The 21,351-nt window shown below is 42.8% G+C and overlaps 1 protein-coding gene across 3 annotated transcripts in view; it reads right to left on the bottom strand.

Annotated features, from left to right (window-relative positions):
- Positions 1 to 21,351, bottom strand: part of ZFYVE1 (zinc finger FYVE-type containing 1) — a 96,740-nt gene that overhangs the window by 42,215 nt on the left and 33,174 nt on the right. For 2 of the 3 annotated variants that reach the window (XM_085869880.1, XM_085869881.1), the window contains exons 2-5: positions 11,290 to 11,571; positions 10,886 to 11,108; positions 10,427 to 10,650; positions 10,074 to 10,180 (exon numbers count right to left, since the gene is read on the bottom strand). In XM_085869880.1, the coding sequence (XP_085726006.1) occupies positions 10,074 to 10,180; positions 10,427 to 10,650; positions 10,886 to 11,108; positions 11,290 to 11,571 (836 nt within the window). The remainder of the gene's footprint in view (positions 1 to 10,073; positions 10,181 to 10,426; positions 10,651 to 10,885; positions 11,109 to 11,289; positions 11,572 to 21,351) is intronic. The other variant, XM_085869882.1, reaches the window with a different exon arrangement.

The raw sequence follows: 21,351 nt of genomic DNA, 5'->3' as shown, positions 1-21,351 counted from the left end.
GTTCCCATCGTGTGCTGCCTTTTTGGGCTGTTGGTTGCATCATTGGTTAGGGCGCAGCTATGCCGCTGATGCAGTGCCCCTATTACCAGTATACTGGTGCTCATTTCACCGACCTTGGAAGGATGACAGGCTGAGTCAACCCCCTGGTGTTAATTCAGTGGGGAACGGTTCTCGAACTCAGGACCCGAGGATCACAAGCCACCACCCTAACCGCCAAGCCAACACCAGGCTTCAGAACAATATTAAAAGAAAATAAAGATGGAGCATTAAATTCACAATTACTTCCCCCTTTCTTCCCTTATCCTTACTATAATTCACACATCAGTGTTTGTCCCACTACTCCTACAGTTCTGGGCCAATTAGACTTGCTACATATAATCAGCATGACCTCAATTAATGGATGGGGTGCTTTATCTTTGCCGGTCGTCTTGGTGGGAGGGGGACACACAAATTCTCTCTGTAAATGTGGATCATGTGGTGCCACCTCCACGCTTTTCGCTGGTATTACAAGCCTCCATCATTTTCAGTCCAGTGTTCCTGTCTCCACATTTTCCAGTGCAGTGAGGCGTTTTAAATTATAGATTGTAGGTATGTTTTTGTTTCATGCACGTAACCCGGGTTTTTTACTTACGAAATCTTCACTTCCGTCCTCTGTTTGTGTGTTTGTTTGTAGGCACGATAACTCGAGAACGGAAGAAGCTACCAATGTCAAATTACACCACATGATTCAGGAGGGTGATGGCTAGTGCTGATTCGATGTTGGTCAAAATCGGTCAAAGGTCAAGGTCACAGTGAGGTCAAACATCCCCAAAAAAGTTATAACTTGAGAACGAAAGAAGCTACCAATGTCAAATTACACCACGTGATTCAGGAGGGTGATGGCTAGCGCTGATTAGATTTTGGTCAAAATAGGTCAAAGGTCAAGGTCACAGTGAGGTCAAACATTCGATTTTTGATGGTTTGGTATAGAATCATCGTAGAAACTTCTGGTTTGCGTCGCAACATTCTCGAGAGACAGCTTTTATTAGACAAGGTTTTTTTTGTTGTTTTTTTTTGCCTACACAGACCTGTCAGTTGCTTACGCACCACCCAAATAAATGTATGGGTCAGAAGAATGCGTTGCATGCTTGGAACAAGATTGCCTGTCAGGCAAGTACTCTGCTAGTAATAATTACATGAACATTTATATCGTGCCGGTATACGTCAAGTAATGACGCTCATGATGCGTTACAAAATAGAAAAATAAAAATAATAAGTTAGATTACTAATCAAGTGTTAAAACATCAAAATCAGCAATAATAACAATTTATTTAGTTAGCAGATAAAACACAAATTAAATACCATCATTCAATTAAAACTATTGTGAAAGAAATGGGTCTTAAGTGCGCCTTTAAAAGCAATAAGGGAGGATAAATCACGGATAGTTTGCGGAAGCTTGTTCCAAAGGTTAAGGACTGGCATGAGAAAGGGATCTGTCCTCCCAAGAATTGTGCATCTGGGGTACAACGAGTAAATCAGCATCAGATGAATGAAGGCGTCTCATGGGATTATACTTAACAATTAAACTTCGATTATAGGATGGAGCAGAACCAAGGCAATGAATGAAACATGAGCAGAAACAAGTTAAACACAATTTGATCATGAACCGGGATCCAGTGGAGTATTTTCAGTATGGGTGTGAGGTGGGTTCGTCGAGAGTTCTTCTGTCTGTCTCTCTCACCTCATACCATATTTCCATGTATAAACTGCGGCCGTGTAATAACCGCACCCGTTTTTCACCCTCAAAATAAATGAATATACAGTGGTGCCCCAGAATCCGAACGCCCCATTGTTGGAACAAATTGGAATCCGAACAATTTTTTTTCGAGAAAGTTTTGCCCTAAAAACCGAACACAACGTGGCGTTCATGTTTGTTCACGTGCGTCTCCCCCACCTGTTCGACCCGCATCTTCACGCTTTGTTCATTCAGTTCGTCGGTGGAAGTACTCATGAAAGCATCTCTCGTGTGTCGATTGCTACTTTACCTCGTGTTTTCACCTTAATTTGTGCATTTTCTTTTCAATTATCACCCTTGTGCATTCACCATTGCACCCAAGAAGAGCAGTGAAGCAAATAGGAATAAGAGGAAGTCCATGAGAACGAAAATTGAGTTGAAGAAAGAACTTATCGCTAAGCATGAGAGCGGTACGCATGTGTCTGATCTCGCTGCCATGTTCGAGCTGCCGAAATCGACCGTGTGTAGGATTCTGAAAAATAAAGAAGCGATAAAAGCGCGAAAACCCGTCGTGAAGCGAACTCATTCAATGAACCCTCTGACGAATCGGCTTTAACGAACTCAACGTTTTTTCATGAGCTTGGTAGTGACGTCATGCTGCGTCACCCAATCGCTTCACCTCTTGATTCTCTCCCGTGGAACCGTGCGGTGAAAACGGCACGTTTGTGTCTCCACAGAGTGTACTGGGATATAAAACACCATTTGGTGCTTCATGGTTAATTACATACCTCGACCAGGCTGAACAGCCTCTTAGAACAAATTAAATTCGGATTCTGGGGGCACCACTGTATTGGTCATTTTATTTTCTGATCTAGATCTAAACACGTTTGTACGGAACAAAGCGACGGAGGTATCAACATGCTTACTCCCATGTCCACTTAATTTCATCTATCAGTCATATTCTCATTTTCAGGAAGTTTAAGAGAGAGGAGAGGATACCAAGAACTTGTATTTTTCTTTCATTTTTAAAAATGTTATAAAGAGGATTTTTTTTGTAACTAGAAAAAGGAAGAAAAGGGATTCTTACTGGGGTCATACGTATTTCTTGTGGATTTGTGGCCCTGAAAAGAGACGTTTGGGTTTGATGAAGCTTTTCAGCTAAACCCGAGGAAATCCTCGTCAATGTTTTCCTCGTCGAAGACTGTATGCAAATCCTTATCCGAATCAGGGTAGAGCAAGTCCCCGTCACTGTCACCGTCATTTGTCCCCTCCTCTTCCAAAATGATGTTGTCCTCTGTGCGGTCCATGTTGTTTGAGATGCAGTATTTCAGAAATGCTTGCTTGATGATGTCCGATGGTATCTCCTCCCACACCTTAACGAAAGACTGATTTTTTTTTCTATATCCGTGTATTAAACACACCCACAACTTTCACCTTTTTTGCCGATTAAAAAAGTGTGGTTTATACACCAGAAAATATGGTAATTCTGTTTAGGGGTAAAATATACATAAAGCTGGACATCATCAGCATAGCGGTGATAGTTGATAATGTGACATTGTAGCACGTGCTCGAGTCCATTCAGATAAAGAGCAAACGCAAACGGTCCGCCAACAGACCTTTGTGGGTCCCCATAACTCAACAGGACAGGGTCAGATTTCTCATGATTTACCGTAAACATACAAACTGCTGAAGCGCACACAAGACTTGAACCAGTCCAGGGCATGATCGAGAATATCAAGTGATGACAATACACTTACAAATATACCATGATCAAGTCGAATGCTGCCGAAAGGTCGAATAACACCACAGCTGTGATCCTTCCGACATCCATATCATTCAAAAAGTTGACCAGAATGTTTTTCACACTGTGGTTTGCACAATAGGCAGACTGCCAATTGTCAAATAAGTGGTTTTCCTGAAAGTATGCAGAAAATCTCGATAAGGCAAAACATTCAAGAACTTTAGACAGGTAAGGAAGGTTAGAAATTGGGTGATAGTTGTAGAGAGATTCAGGATCAAGAGACAGCTTCTTTAGCAGCAGGTATACATAGGCCAACCTTCGTGCTCTTGGAACTTCTCCAATCTGAAAACTTAAGTTGATGATTTCAGCAATATAATGAGAAATTACAAAGGTTTGTTATTTTAAAAACTTTGTCAGAATGGGATCAAGCTCAAATGATTTTGCTGGAGTATTGTGGATGAGTGACTCAAATTTGTCTGGAGTGGTAAGGTCAAGTACTTCAAGTCCAGATGACATTTGTGGTGAAAATGTGGACGTCAGGGGAGAGACTGTTATGGATAGAGCCAATCTTGGAGGCAAAGAACTGACAAAAAAAAAGTGCAAGAGATTTGCTGCATACATGAGTAGGAAGTATTGATGACAGTTTGCGATTGAAGAGTTGATTAGTTACATGGAATACTTTCTTGGAGTCATTACCACAGTCATTAAATCATTTGGTTATGGTAGACACGTTTTGATTTCTGAAGAAGAGAATCAACATGCTGTTTTTGTTTGCAATAAAGCTGACTATCTATTTCCAACCTGAAGGAATGCCACTTCTTTTCCAGTTGTCTACATTTTTGTTTCTCACACTAAATTTCATTACTGTACCAAGGAGTGTGCAAACGAATCTAGACAGATCGCGTCATAGCTGGTGCGTGAGCAACAAGGTGCTGAGAACAGAGTTGTAATGGACAACATAGTTATTGACACTACCAGTAAAGACTGCAGTGAAATCACTATTGATTAGATCTAGAAAATTATACTGTCGATTGCCTTAATATTTCACACATCATATTAATGAACAAGTGACTGAGGTTTATGCAAATATATTGTTAAGGATTCGGCGGTGTCAGGATTCGCACCCTACTCTTGACAGCCAAATGTTGAAGATTCGGCGTCACTTAACAGCACCGCCGTCTCCAGGGTTGTAACGCCGACTGGCTCGGCACAGGTCTCGGGTTACGCGCCTCAGATCACAATACCAAAATACACCTGTGCCTTGCCAGCTGGGGAAATAGACCCCAGCTACAGAGTGGATTTGTCAGAGACCGAGCTGAGTCTGCCAGTCCGTAGCCCGTTTGGGTTTTATATCCAAATCGAGCGGATTGTTCCTCGGCTCGGCACGAATAAATTCAAGGCGGCAAATCTCGTATAACTCAGACAGATTTATTGGGGACACATCGAGGAACACGACACAAGCAAAACATTCACGACAATGTTATAATCAATCTATAACCCGTTCTTAACTAGGGAGCTACGGATTACGGGTTTCGAAGGGAACCCTAGCGAGATAAACCTTAGACAACATGCAGAGAACATGCAGAGAACATGCAGACAACATGCAGACAACATGCAGACAACATGCAGACAACATGCAGACAACATGCAGACAACATGCAGACAACATGCAGCCAACATGCAGACAAGACACAGAGTACTTGGTGATGCCTCATGGATGAGAGGAAAATGTCAAAGGCACGAATGCGGCTCGTGACAAGCCGATGTCAACGGATTCAAATACCGAGCTCGAACACGCCGTGTGGCAAAATGGCAGCGTCGTCCTTTTGTCACACCGCCCACGCACACAGCCTCAGCGCATTCAGCCGCCGTAAGGTCGATGGTACAAGACGAAAGATCTATGGTATGCTCCAGGTGGCTTTTCACAAGGTCCAGTATACAAGTCCGGGCCTGGCCTGTTCACCAGGTTAGGCCAAACCGGGGTGTTGGGCTCCGCAGGTGGATCGATGGGACCACAAGACGTGTCGAGACGTATCGGGCCGTGCCATGATTAGGAACAGTCAGAGGCTCCGTCACTGGGCTTCAGATGAACCTGTCGAGGACCGCCTCATAAAAGTCGCTCGCCGACTCCCACTAGTCGTTTCTCCTGCCTCTTTCATGAGGCTCGCTCTTCTCACGAAAGCCAATCCCAGACTCGACTCAAGCAGCCTCTCATCCAGCAGAAGGCAGACTCGACAAAGCAGGCAGTCACTCTTACTGCCGATCGCCCGTATCATGGCTCAGGCAGTTCCTCTTACTGCCGATCGCCCGTGTCGAGGCTCAGGCAGATCCACTCCCTGCCGATCGCCCGTGTCAAGGCTCAGGCAGATCCACCCCTGCCTTTTCGGCGCTCGCTCTCCACGAAACCGACTGACCCTCTCAGAGCGCTGGGCGGAGACTAGTTCGGAGAGGGGAAGGAAAAATAAGCAAGGCGCCTCCCAGTCCACCACCACTGTACGAACACTGGACAGCCTGCTACACCTCCCGACACACATGCAATGTCCAATTACCGAACAACCTGACTAAACATGCATTTAAGGGGGAATCTGGGCTAATCCTATATTTAATAACATACTAAGGGCCATTTCCGCAACAGTATGTTACAAGTAATTGCAGAATGGTCCGAAATACCTGGAACAACTTCAAGGTCAGAAAATAAAATCTTGCTATCAGAAAGGAGTGAAATGAACGCATCCAGGATGTGACTTCTATCGTGGGTCGGGATACAAATATTCTGTGCAACACTAAAACCCACTCGCAGGTCATTGAATAATTTTGTGTTCGATGTCGTAAGATAATCAAAATGGATATTAAAATCACCAGTAATCACAAGTGATGCAGGTATGAAAATGCACTCATCCAGCATGCATGAGAACTCATCAATGAAACTTGAAAAGGATGACTGGGTACCAGGAGGATGGCAAATAATGACAATGTCCACGCTTATGCTGTTGTTCGTCATAATAGCTGAAAACATCTCAAAATATTGGGAATCTGAATATGGTGCAACAGTTATGTTCAATTCACAGTGAAAAAGAAGACCAACTCCACCTCCTCACTTCCATGACCTGGGAAGGTGTTTGAAGGTGTACCCAGAAGGCATAAGGACAGCGATGGCTACATCATCGGATGGAGTAATCCACGTTTCACAGATCCCCACAATATCAAAACTTTTCTCCAAAACATAGTCTTGAAATTCTGTGGATTTGTTTCAGAAAGATCTTGCATTTAATATTAAAAAAGATAGATGATCATGTATTGGCTGGAAAGCAGAATCAAGTTCCGGTGACATGAGTACCATGTTGAGGGTTTACTCACAAACTCAGGATGATGAATACCAGCAGCGATAGATGTTGGAAAACTGACCATCACCCAATTTTTTTGTTTTTGTTTTTCTGGCAGTTGCGACCCTTAAACAGACGTCATATACACCGGCGACATGAGACAAGATCATTGTTGCTCGTTCCATGTGAAGCACATGGTTTCCGGAGAAGGTTCAAAGCAGAGACATGGGTACAGTGCCAAAACGATAATGGACACTCATAGCAAGTAGAGACACCACCATTCAGGTTATAAAGTCTGGGTAATATTTTCTTATAACATTTAGTAAAAGAGCTAAAAGAAGACATCATGATTGAAAAACAATTCCATGAAGGAGGTAAACGCCCAGACCGTGCGGGCATGGCACAGGCACCCCCCCTCCAAGAACCACCACAACCCTTCGCTACCGATCCTGTGCTCTCGTCAGAACCACTTGAGCTGCCCACGCCCCCGATGATGGGCCCGGTGGCCCCATGAGCCTCGAGCACCATGAACAACGAGAACACAGAGGCCCCAGCCAGCAGGCAGAGAGGGCATGGCCAGTCACCAGAAGAGGAAGGATATTCTCAAATGGTTTGTCATTTCTTCAATTCTATGGTTCCAGTTCCTACAAGCACCAAACATAACCGGTGCAGTGCAGCTGATCCACTCCACTGTCCCACGGGCTGAGCCGAGACCACAGGCACAAGCACCAAATGCTCTAGAGGCCTAGCAAGTCAAAACAGCTCTGATCTGTTCATATATAGACAGGGGAAGCAACAGATGTACCAGACACGATGAATATTACTGTTCTAAATTGGCATTCTGCAGTTATAGAGGTGAGCTTGGGTCTCAGCCTGTTAAGCCATAACTTGGAAGTTGGAAGACACACCCTGGAGGATGAAAGAGGTAATCACTTCCGTGCTCTGTAATAGATTCTTGTACCTGTAGCCAACGATGGTCTCTTTACCCGAATCAATAAATGTTCTTAATTGTTTAATAAATAAGTGTTCAGTTATAGCATCCAGGCATTTTTTTTTGTCGTGAACTTATTCTCAAGAGCGAATATGCCGACCATTCGTCTCTTACACACGGTCTGTTCACAATGATGGCCCACACGACTAGACAATTTCTGAGACCACATGACGAGGTCACGAGGCACATTCTTCTCTTCCCTCCTCAGAAATGTACACACTTCATGGCTCAGCCGAACAGTCAATGGCTAGCATCTTGTTCAGCGCGCTGCAAATCCACACAGCAAGAACATGACAATCCTACAGCCTTTGTCGTGTCAAGAGGAGAGCAAAGCGAGATCCTCTGCCCCAGCCACGTTCCTCTCACCCGTGTCCTCGGACTCACATGTCCTCTCGTGCTCTTCTCCCTCTGACTCGCATCACATACATCAATCATCAGCCTCGGGGGCGTGACTTCACCTGCCATCACCCTTGGAGGCAGAGCTTCTGGCCTGTTTGGTCATGCAGCTTGGTTGTAATCGTGGTTGTGGTTCTAAAAACGGAACTCCTTCATTACTGGCTTGTAAATGCAAAAACATAGGAATAGGTCCCAGGGGGCAAATTATCCTTAATCCCTATCTAATTAACACCGCACCACCCCCATATAGTGACTCGTAACACTTAAGCTCACAGTTTCCCAACTTGATTTACATCGGGATGTCTCCTACGTGTCCACTGACCAAACAACTCCATTCAATCCTAACTTTCCCATGAAATTCCTCCATCTACCTCCACAACCGTAACAATATAATGCAAATTGTGGTGGTTGTCCATGCGTTCTTCTGTTTCCTGTTCAAAGTGGCAGCTTCCCGCACTGCATTAAAAAGCTGCCGATTCGTTATTTTGCATTTTTATTTCACTTATAGTCAATATAGTCAATAAGCCTGGCGTTGGCTTCGTGGTTAGGGTGGCTGGCTTTGGATCTTAGAGTCCTGACTTTGAGCCCTGTTGGCCATTGAATCAACACAAAGTGGGGTTGACTCAGCTCGTCATCCTTCCGAGGTGCACTGATAGAGGGGCACAGCATCAGCTGCACAGCCACACTTCCAAGAAATGATGGCGACCCCGGCAGCCAAGCTGCTATATGCATGAACAGAAGTCAGTCAATTTATTGTCCCTTCCAGTAATCTTTAAAATCAACATGAACATATGGATTAAAGTAGATTTAATACAGGCCTTTATGGAGTAACATCATATAAAATAGCTATGTTGTACACTCTTTAAAGACAAATCCAACCTCCACCACCAGATGTTACACCTACATTTTGGGGTGGGTGGCATAAGTAGCTCAGAGCTTTGGCTCCGAGTGAAACCAAGAGCGCAACACAATTAACCTTTTTAAATGTCCATGAAATAATTAAAATTGATAGAGTGACAAACTTTTCTCATCACTGGGGATGGATACTTTTGCTTGCCTTTCTCGTCACTGGGGACTTTGCTAGTACGTAAATATTTTTAAAAGAGAGGAATCAATAACCTGCCAGAATAAATTGTTTGTTATAAGGACAGATGGAGAATACGATGGATATCCAGAAAAAGTAGAAATGTTTTTAAACGGCACTAGACAACCCGTGAACCCGTTGGGTTCCCGTTATGACCACGGTCGATAAAAAAATCATTTCAAAAAAAAGAAGAAAAGATAGCTCCAGCGAACTATACCGCTGAGGTTGTTTGCATTGATCAAATTCTCCCAAAGAGTACTTGACTGAATCGGGAATTGATTTTCTAATATTTTTTTTCGTTGCCCGATATGAACGAAACTTGATATTGCGCATCAATGTGAAGAAAAAAAACGGAGAAAAGAAAAATCGAAGAAATTATTGTGCGTAACCTTCTAAACACAATTTTATTTATTAATGAACACGGAAATATTAGATCAAAATGGCGATGTTTATTTAATGCTTAAAAATAAATCATTCTTTGTCTATACTAAATGTTTGAGATTTTTAAATAAATCATTTCAAGAAAAAAAAATTAGCTCCAGCGAACTGTACCGCTGATATTGTTTGCATTGATCAAATTTTTCCGAAGAGTACTTTACTGAATCGGGAATTAATTTTAATTTTCTTAATAATTTTTTTGTTGCCCGATTTGAAAGAAACTTGATACTGCACACCGCAGGCGAATGGTGAGTAAGGTGGCACTAAAATTGCTGCGCTATCATGTACCGTTTTGGCTGTATTTTGGGAACATACAATCATACATACATACATATATACAAGATGAGAGCTTTAGAAATATATAGAAGATTCAGCAAAATACTCACTCGCAACTGAGACAGCAGGAAGGGCAGCTAAAGTACTCATCGGGAAAAAATGAGCTTTGGGACATCTGGCTTAGAGGAATTTCCCCACAGAACCTCTCGCTTAAAGCCTGTGGATCCACACATGAACAGAAAAATTATGAAAATGTAATGGCCATAAAAAGGCAACTCATAAAGGAGGTAAATCTTTAAAAACCTAATAGCCTTGGAATGGAACAAAACAAAAACAAAACAAAACTTAAAACCATCAAATATGTCTGCTCATTCCAAGACCCAACAATAAATGATTATTGTTTTACAAATGTGTTCTACGAATCAGCAGTGCCCTCGGACCTGGTGTACACTGCAAAGTCTACCTCAAGAGCCTTGTAGACCACCGAGGGGTGTCGTGGAGCTCGCGTGCTGTTGTTCTCCAGGTGTTTTTCTATGACATACAAAAGGCCTCCAAAGTCAGTGGGTGGGTTAAAGGTGCGCGTACCCACATACTGGATTGAGCTGAAGGCCTCAGGAACGCAGTTGAGCTCTTGAAAACTTCTTTGGAGAGCCATTTCCGCCGTCTCTCCTTTTTTCTTTCCCTCACCTGACAATTTTGGGGAGAATAGAATTGGGGGCATATTTCTTAAAAGTGGAAAAACAAGGCAATACGTTTTTGGTCTTGCCAATGACACTATTGCAATTATTTTGATTATTAAATTCATCTAATGGTATTTTCAGTCTGTGCAAAAATCAAGATTATCATCATTGAAAAACAACAACAGGGTAATACTATTTCCAATGTGGAGGTTATTTCTTTCTACAGTTATAATAATTCTCACCATCAGACAGCAAGATGGTGTGCTGCGTCTCGTGGAAAATGACCACCGTCGGCCCAAGAACAGAGAGTGGTCCCTTTAGTCCACATCGCACAGACATGTTCTTCAGTTCTCCAGCAAAATGTTTGAGGTAAGCCTGCGATGCGTGTCCAAAGAACTTGTACATGTCACTGTGAAGCCGCTCTGCCCGCGTTCGATATATAACTATGTCGGACACGGCCATCACCTGAAAATATGGCAGGTGATGACGTTGACCTTCATGATGTTGCATGGGATTTACACAAAAACTACACATAAACCCAAATTTATTTTCCTCCAAAAGAACTACCACAACGTATCGAAGACCCTCATTAAAACAAAAAGTCAGTGCTTTTGTTAAAACAAATGTGAAAGTAAGCATGTCCAACCTTAAGTAGTAATCTTGTCCGCTGACTGCTGTTTGCAGTGACACCGAGCAGTCCTTCTGTGTCCACAGCAATGACCTTGTGTATTGGGTCATAGGCAGCCCACACCCCAACAGTGCATGACTGCTGTGCAGCAGAGGTGTGAAACACCTCGTGGCCATTGAAGAACGTGTGGTTCAAGGTGTGGGATTTCCCATCGCCTGTATTGCCAATGATGGACACGACCTTTATCAAATCATCTGGCTGGCAGCCAAGCTGACCTATCATCTCACCATCACTGTTCAACTGCAAATAAATAAATTGTATCATAAAAGTAGTTTTATACTTTACTCAACCATCAACCCTCTCAGCTAAATGTCCATTTTCATCATTTCCATGTATATGCAGCACCTAACTGCTGGGTTGTATTTTAGGAGCACAGAAATGCCACTGATGCAGTGCCCCCACGAGAGAGATTAGGGCAGGAATTTCGACTTTGGCCAAGGTACCACCAATGAATGAGAGATGTCAAAACAGCTGACTCAATGTTACTTTTGAAGGATGGCATACTCACTGATGCAACACCATTCAAACTTCTGCATTTGCAGCACCAACATGACAATTTATAGCTGAGCCCAGAAACTATGTTACACAGGTTTGCTCTTTTTTTTTGTATACAACGTCGAAGCTCGTATGAGAGCTAACACAGAACATACAACAAGGGGAGCAGAAGATAAGAGGGGTGGGAGAGAGAAGGACAAAACAGCGGGGAACTGAGACATTAGGAGATCTGTGGAAGGGAGATGGATGGGGTGGGGTACATAGGGTAAACAATATGGACACTGCAGGGGCTTTCAGGTCCTTACATGACAGGGACTTTCAGAAAGGAAAACAGGGAATTTGAAGGAGGTGGGTTTGGGGTGGATTGACGGGGGTAGAAAAGATTATGGTTTTGGATGCAGGGAGATATGAGGTGGTGGTGACCAGCTGTTTTGAAGACCTGGAGGGAAGAGTGGGATTGAAGAGAATGAGAGTTTGTTCAAAAGGTGGGGGGGGGGGGGAGAGGAATGAAAGAGTGAAGGTGAGCAATGATTCTTGATTTTGGTACTTTTCTTATTGGTGATGTTAAGTTTGACTAGAACGGCATTCAGTAGAGTGCATCCCTCCACCAGGCTGAACAGTTTAACTTTAACATCCCAGTGATGGACTGGATCAGGATCCGTACCTGAACCAAAATCTAATCAGTTTGTTCTCGCCAACTAACCAACTCATCCACACCTTTTTGAAATATCATGCTGTATATCATTTTGGTCCCATCTCTCAATGGTTTTATTTTATTTGTGTGCAGCCTGTGGCTGATTGGCTGCATCATCTTCTGGGGGTGCGGCTGTGCCGCTGATGCAATGCCCCCTATTACTAGTAAGCAGGTACTCATTTTTCCTACCTTGGATGGATGACAGGCCGAGTCAACCATACCTGGTGTTAATTCAACGGGATGATAGGGGGTTTGTACTCAACACCGTAAGATCTTAAGGCAGCCACCTTTGAAACCGTTAAGCCAACACAAGGCCTTTCTCATCGGTGAAGAACCACTTTTTTAAAAAAAAAAAATTACAAAATTCTAGTATCTGGATACAAATCTTGATCAAAATAAAATCAGTTTGTCCTTATCTCACAGCCAATCTGTCCTCCAAATTCCGGCTGAATCCGTCCACAACTTTTTGAGATATCCGGTTCACAGACAGACAGGGGTGAAACATAACCTACCCCACCTTCGGTGATGGAGATAAGTTATTCTCCCTCTTCAAGATCGAGTTGACCGGCTCCCATCTCTGGCATACTGACGACCTCAGACAGGGGACAATTCGCTTTCATTGTAGGGTGATGCATGACTACCAGTTTTTGTGACTTGCCCTGCTAATGACTGCTGAGCTTCTTTGATATGTATTTTGTGAGCTCCGTCTTAGTACCGATACATGAAAAAGTTTTTAAGGTTCTCAATTTCAGAATCGTCATTGACATGAAAATGGATTGTTGTTGGCTTGGATGTTCTGTTGTCAAGGGTCGTTTAAGAGCACGTGAGAGATACTGGTCAAAAACAAGTAATTTCATCACAAGATGTATTCATTCCAGCCACAATGTCAACAAATTTTCAAGCAAAGTGCATAGTAATTGACATGTCCAGGGTTTAAAAAAATTTTTTAATTCCTCCACTTATTGTGGTGGCATGATTTCATGCTTTCAACTGGTTATGAACAATGGTGCATCGCCACTGCTACAGAGTATGGGGGCACCACTGATGCAGTGCCCTTATTACCAGTTCACTGGAACTCATTTCACTGACCTCGGAAGGATGACAGGCTGAGTCAACCCCAACTGGTGTTAATTCACCGGGTGAAAGGACTCGAAACTCAGGACCCGAGATCCCAGCCCACTACCCTAACCACAAAGCTAACACCAGACTTCGAATGTTTTGAGTCCCATATTAACTATGCATATTTCATCAATGATAACTGAAGAAACGTCACCTTCCAATTCAGGTTTGGCTATGCCTTCTGGTTAAAAAGGTAAGTCGAGAAATGAAGACATGATTTGTCATTTTCCCCAAGAGCATTATAATTGATCCATCTGGATGGAAGTTAGAAGGTAGAGCTACATTCAATTCAAAATCTCCATTGGCATCCTTGACAAAGTCGGGCCCTCTTCTTGTTGCAACGAGTAACCGAGAAATGTCTTCTTTCTGCTTGTTTGCTACAAACTGGTGATTTACTTTAGTCATTACTGTTGCTCCGATATCACTGAAGTACGAGAAGTTTTCTTTTTTTGGGTGTGTGGGTGGATGTAGAATAGTGAGAGTCATTTTGAAAGGTGTGTAACTCACATTGTTCTTTTTTTGTTGTCTATATATAAAGGGGTTATTTTCCTCTTTGTTGTAATTGTTCATAACACAGAGGTGTGCTATTTAGCACGTGTCTGTACTTCCTGCACACAACGTTGGAGACACGACACAAGAAAGCAAGCCATTTTGTGTGAGTAGTCGGCGTCGAGATTCACACAGGGTCAGTGGCATACGTATAGTCTCCCGACGGAGAGACCCTGACTACTGACCAGACCGTGTGAGGTAGAGGCTTATCTCAGGTTTATTTGCAGTCTCAGACAATTCAGAGTAAAACTATATTTTCTCCGACTTGTAGGAGGATTTGCCGGTCCGAATCGCACCATCGTCGCCCAAACACTAGTCGGTGAGTCTCTTAAATTTCATGTAAACAGGTTTTATTAATATTAGTTTGCAATTTAGCCTACCTTCAAGTGAATCGTCTAAAGATTGCAACAGTACGCAAAATACAATCCAAAGCCATATGACCTCAGTGATTGAATGTCATTGTATACAGAATAGTGAAATCAGTCTTTATCATTATGTGCTAAATCCTTTAGATACAAGTATTAAGACTTATATCAGAGGCTGCCCACTATCACCAAGTTCTGTATGTGTTGCATAGTGTGTATTGCAGACACAGTGCGTTTCTGAAATAATAAAAATAGCACCACTGCCCTGTAGCTTATCTGGGCCCTGGCCTAATGTTGTAATCCAAATTTGGCAGCATTCCGACTGGTGGGTCTGGAGAAGAAGATATTTGAAGGAATTTACACGATTTTCCCAATAAGTGACCAAGTCAGCCATTTTGGCATGATTCCGCTCACGTGATCAGCATGAGATCCGCAATATAACATCCCTACCCTGGCCTAATGCTGTCACGCAAATTTGGTAGCATTCTGACTGGTGGGTCTGGAGAAGAAGATTCTTGAAGAAATTTATTAAGTCGGCCATTTGACCTACTTAAAGTCACGTCGTGACCAGAACAAGCTTTGCAATCCCCATTACCAGTCAGGAGTGGAACGTTGTTGCCAAATTTCAGCCGGATCGACCCAGCGGTTTGGCCGGAGAAGTCGAAATGGGAGACAGATGGATGGTGCACAATGACAATACCTTATCTGGAATTTCAATTCCAGATGAGCTAATAAGTACAATCCTTTGGAATATTATTTTACTAGGGTTGTGTCAGATGCTGATCGCGATCGTGCCTGGGGGTACTCGTATGGAGCAGGGGTCCAGTTGTTGCAGTTATGCTTGATTGCCATGGTTCAGACATCATTCCTCAATGCTAAGGTAAATAACTATTCTTCATCGATGGGGGTGTGTGTGTGTGTGTGTGTGTGTGTGTGTGTGTGTGTGTGTGTGTGTGTGTGTGTGTGTGTGTGTGTGTGTGTGTGTGTGTGTGTGTGTGTGTGTGTGTGTGTGTGTGTGTGTGTGTGTGTGTGTTACATTCACCAGAATCACACCATGCAGGTACTGTATAACATACTGTATATGGAAATAGGGGTTTCTGAGATATGTGGTATAGTCTGTTGATTTTAATGGTACATATACTGATAAACAGTGTCCCAGACATCATTAGTATATGTAATGACTTTATGTAACAGGTGTCGTTACATTGTAACCGTCTCATTGCAACACCAGCTATTCTATGCATGTTTCTGGTTTCTTGCATCGGATAGTTTACAGTCTCGTATAACATCTGGATGACACCACTGCCCTCTGGAAATTAGTAACCATTTTGACACTATATTGGCGAGGTAAACTTGTTAAACACAAGATTGTGCTGGTTAAGTTGAAACTGCGTTGTTATATTACTGTAACCGGAATAGCACGGAGTGTAGTGAGCAAGCAGCTGCAAGTGTAATAAAGTACAGTCAATCGAATTCATCTTCATCTGTTTCTCTTTAAGTAGACAGCTTTCTTCCTTTCTTGCTCTCATTCTGCTTTCAATCTCTTTTCATTTCTTGTTCACTTTCTCTCGTTCTCACACTTTATTCCTCTTACACTTCCGACACCTCCCGTCCCTTTGCACCCTTGTGCCTGAATAGACCATCGCCTCCCTGCTTCGCCTCCCTGCTTCGCCTCCCTGCTTCGCCTCATACACCGTCTGCGCTGTCCCGCCAAGACCGCACATCCAGTTCGCGCTGTGAGCCGAACCACCAGAACGCTGGGAGAAGGCAGTGCGTAGACGACAGCGAGGAGGCACCGAGAGCAGAGCTTAATGGGGTCCTGACACCAGACAATTGTCAGGACTATTGGCAGTGCCAGTTCAACCTCGCCAATCAAAGGTGTGAGGGTGTACGATACATGACTCCAATGTTCTCTTTCTTTCCCACTCTCTTGACCCTCTTCCTATCTCTCGTTTCCCTGGATATGCATGCGGCGCCAGCTACTGTAGAGTTCTGAAGTCACTGTTAAGGTCGTGAGGGTGGGTATATCAGAGAGGGGATAATGGAGATGCATATGTGTTGTACATACTTGTGCAATGTGCATATACCTGCCATTGTTTCTCCCATTGTAAATACTTGCCGGATTCTGGTGCACTAAAAGCCCTTTCCTTAAGAAACTGTGTCCTGATTTATTCCATCAGTTCTGATTATGGCAAGGAAAACATGGGCTTGGTAAGCGCTAGAAGCAGTTATGTAACTGGTGGTCCTGCTCATACAACTAGTCAAGACTAGCAAATACAACCCGTTCCTTCGCTGAAGGTGGGTATTAAGGAGGGGGTTAATAGAGGGAAGGAAGGGAGAGAGAGAGAAAGAGATGAGCAAGGGAGGGGGGGGGAGAGAGAGAAGAGAAGAGAAGAGAAGAGAAGAGAAGAGAAGAGAAGAGAAGAGAAGAGAAGAGAAGAGAAGAGAAGAGAAGAGAAGAGAAGAGAAGAGAAGAGAAGAGAAGAGAAGAGAAGAGAAGAGAAGAGAAGAGAAGAGAAGAGAAGAGAAGAGAAGAGAAGAGAAGAGAAGAGAAGAGAAGAGAAGAGAAGAGAAGAGAAGAGAAGAGAAGAGAAGAGAGGAGAGGAGAGGAGAGGAGAGGAGAGGAGAGGAGAGGAGAGGAGAGCTGTAAGGAGAGGAGAGGAGAGGAGAGGAGAGGAGAGGAGAGGAGAGGAGAGGAGAGCTGTAAGGAGAGGAGAGGAGGAGAGAGGATGCAGGAGGGAGGGGAAGAGCGAGGAAGTGGGGGGGGGGGAGGTGGGGAGAGCTATGCCGCACCAAATGTTGCAATACCGTGGGAGGGAGGGATGCGTGGAGTGAGTGAGTGAGTGAGTGAGTGAGTGAGTGAGTGAGTGAGTGAGTGAGTGAGTGAGTGAGTGAGTGAGTGAGTGAGTGAGTGAGTGTGTATGAAAAAAAAAAGAACAGAAAGGTGAGGGGTGTTGGTGGGGTTCATAAAGACAATGATATGTTATGCTTAATGGCCGAACACACACACACAAACAAACTCATGTCAGAACAGCTGTACACAATGACACAACAGAGTTTATGATGTAATCCGCTGGCACATCTGTAAAAACGTTGATGTCCCAGTTCCAGAAAATTTGTGGGAACATGAACCAAAAGTAATCGCTGAAAACATGGAAGTACCAACCGCTCACGTACGAACTAATGAACCCATCGAGTGTGAACATGGAAAATAAAGCGTTGCGACCAGATATTATACTTGGGTACAACAAGCTCAAATGAGCTAAGATCCTCGTCCTCTTAATGATGACATCATAAAAACGAATATGACATCATTGTGATGTATCAGGTTTGCGATAAATTATCTGTGCTAATGCCCGGCTTGATTCCCGCAAACAAAATTCAAACAGCTTGCCTAGTTTTGGAGATAATGGTATAGGCGATTTCCATTAGTGGCGATATTATGACATCAACTTTTTTTTTTCTTGGAAGAATTCCAAAATCAGAGATGGTTACTGCCTGCGCGTGGGCTTTCTGCATATGCATGGCAAGTTTCACGAAGATCCGATGAAAACTCTGGGTTGTGAGTAGGGTGAATATACTGATTCTGGCTCACTTTTCTCCATGTAAATGAATGGGGAATTTTCAGCGATTCATTTTTTTCCCCTAAAAAGTAAACCCCCTTTTTATCCCAAGGTATATTTATTTGTCTCCTCTTTTAACCTAGGGACAGTTTTTTTCAAATAACCAATGCAATAAGATAAAGATTTGTTCAAGTAGTAAAGTAGTAATGTGATTTGTTAAAGGTGATTCCAAAGAAATATCTGAAACATGTAAGCCTAGGGACACTCTTTTTCAAATAACCAATGCATATTGTTTAGCTCACTCATTGAACCTATAAAGATTTGTTCATTCTCAAATTCCTTCAATAGTTTAATTTTCTTTGCACAATAATCCCCATCTAAAATATTTAAAAACAAAACATTTGAATCTTTATATTTTTTAAGATACCCCTTTTGTGCCATTATGAAATGATAAACTTCTCTTAATGCTCTTGTTTGACCACCTCCTGAGCCACAGGTTTTTTTTGTTAAGCCACGCCCACTTTTCATAAGCCCTGCCCACCTTCTAATGAAATTTTATAAGCCCCGCCCACTTTTCATGAGGTATTTCCATAAGCCCCGCCCACTTTTGCTAAGCCCCACCTACTCTTACATCATTTCCAGTTCATCTCTGACTCACAAAGAAATCACCAGAAAATTCTGGAATGTTATGGTTTTGAAAAATTTCCCAACGAAGGCTTTCCCAGGGAATTTCCAAAGGAAACCACACCCACTAGTCTTTCCCTATAAAAGCTTCAAGCCCAGGCTCCATTTTAAACATTTTTTTTGCTGGCAATGGTGTGCTGTGTGCTTGCCTGGAACTCTACTACTTGTATGGAACTAAACCTTCAAATTGATGAACTGGATTCAAACCTCTTATCCATTGAGGTAATATTTTATTTCCCTATTTTCAGCTTGATTTAAGCCTCGACCCATTTAATAATTAAATAACTTAATTAATACATTATTATTTTCTCTCACAGGAAATTGTATCTGAAAATACCGATTTTGCCACAACTTTGGGCGAAATTGTTGGCTTGGTTGAAGACCTTGTGAGCGACCAAGATCCACAGAACGAACTAGGCCTTGAGTGGGATGACTTTGGGGTTCCTTGGAGATCGACTACTTGTATGGAACTAAACCTTCAAGTTGATGAACTGGATTCAAACCTCTTATCTGTTGAGGTAAGATTTTATTTTCATATTTTCAAAGTTTGATTGAAGCATACTCATTTAATAATTGAATCACTTGATTAATACATTATTATTTTCTCTCACAGGAAATTGTATCTGAAATACAAAATGAAAATACTGCTTTTGCTACATCTTGGGGCGAAATTGTTGGCTTGGTTGAAGACCTTATGAGTGACCAAGACCCACAGAACGAGTTCGTCCATGATGACCCAACCAAAGAGTTATACCTTGGAGACCAGCAAAGTCCTGAAAAAGAGTTTTGCAACAATAATACTCATTGCGAGTTATCAAGACAATACCCCCTCAACAAGTTATACCTTGATGAGCCAGAAAACAAGTTTTACCTTGGAGACTCTCAAATTTCAGACATTTTGAAAAATGGAGTTTTCCTTGATGATCCACAGTTATACGATGTGAGATCTATCACTGAAACCCATAAAAATTGTAAAAATGGAGATTTCCTTGATGATCCACAGTTATACTATGTGAGATCTATCACTGAAACCCATCAAAATTGGAAAAATGGAGTTTTCCTTGATGGTCCACAGTTATACTAGGTGAGATCTATCACCGAAACCCACTATATTTCTGGAAATTGTGATTCTACCTTGGAGTGTTGGATAGATGGTTATATTTTTGGAGACTTGAAATGTGGGTTCTGGCTTGATAATTCACAATGTGATACGTATCTTGGAAACTCAACAGGAATGTGGTTATACCTTGGAGACTTGGAAAGTTGGGTTTATTTTGGAGACTTGAAATGCCACCATTCGTTGGGAACGAAACCTATCAAGAAAGTTCTTACTCCCCCTTTCTACGTCATCAAACCTGAAAGCCTTAAAAGACAGAATTGGAAGAAGAGAAAAAAACATAAAAAAATATATTGTTAGTTATGGGAAGAAAGTGCAGGCTTAATCCCCCTTTCTACATCATCAAACCTGAAAGCCTTAAAAGACAGAATTGGAAGAAGAGAAAAAATATATATATAGGTGGAAATCTCATTTTGAAAAAGACATTGTGTTGGGGGGTTGGGGTTGAGATTTTGAATGTGAGGGTTGGGGTTAAGATTTTGAATGTGAGGGTTGAGACACACACACACACACACACACACACACACACACACACACACACACACACACACACACACACACAGTTAAGCCTTGACTATTCAGTTGAGGATTCTGTGTTTGGGGTTCACAGATCTAAGAACGTCCCCCTTGACACACATTATATACTGTTATACACCTCGGACTTGGCCCTCGAGTGTCCACAACGGTGTATAGTAGGATGGAGTGAAGCGCCAACCCATTGCTCCCATTGCACGCACACGCGCGCACACACGCACACACACACACACACACACACACACACACACACACACACACACACACACACACACACACACACACACACACACACACACACACACACACACACACACACACACACACACACACACACACACACACACCAAACAAAAGTTAAGCCTTGACTATTCAGTTGAGTATTCTGGGTTTGGGGTTCACAGATCTAAGAACGTCCCCCTTCACACATTATATACTGTTATACACCTCGGACTTGGCCCTCGAGTGTCCACAACGGTGTATAGTAGGAGGGAGTGAAGCGCCAACCCATTGCTCCCATTGCGCGCGCGCGCACACACACACGCACGTACACACGCACAAACACACACACACACACACACACACACACACACACACACACACACACACACACACACACACACACGTTAAGCCTTGACTATTCAGTTGAGGATTCTGTGTTTGGGATTCACAGATCTAAGAACGTCCACCTTCACACACATTTTATACTGATATACACCTCGGACTTGGCCCTCGAGTGTCCACAGTGTATAGTAGGAGGGAGTGAAGGACCAACCCATTGCTCCCATGGGTATTATCTGCTTAGTTTTGTCTTTTGTAATTCTTGTGAATAAAATGAACCTAAAATCTCTTCCCCTTCTAAATCATATATCTTACAAGTCCGAGGAACCGTATCTATTA

This window comes from Eptatretus burgeri, chromosome 2, assembly GCF_056783735.1.
Source record: "Eptatretus burgeri isolate ZD-2024b chromosome 2, Ebu_testis_v1, whole genome shotgun sequence".
NCBI classification, from domain to species: Eukaryota; Metazoa; Chordata; class Myxini; order Myxiniformes; family Myxinidae; genus Eptatretus; species Eptatretus burgeri.
The sequence above is the reverse complement of the archived record's forward strand: the minus strand, read 5'-3'. Positions and strand labels throughout refer to the sequence as shown.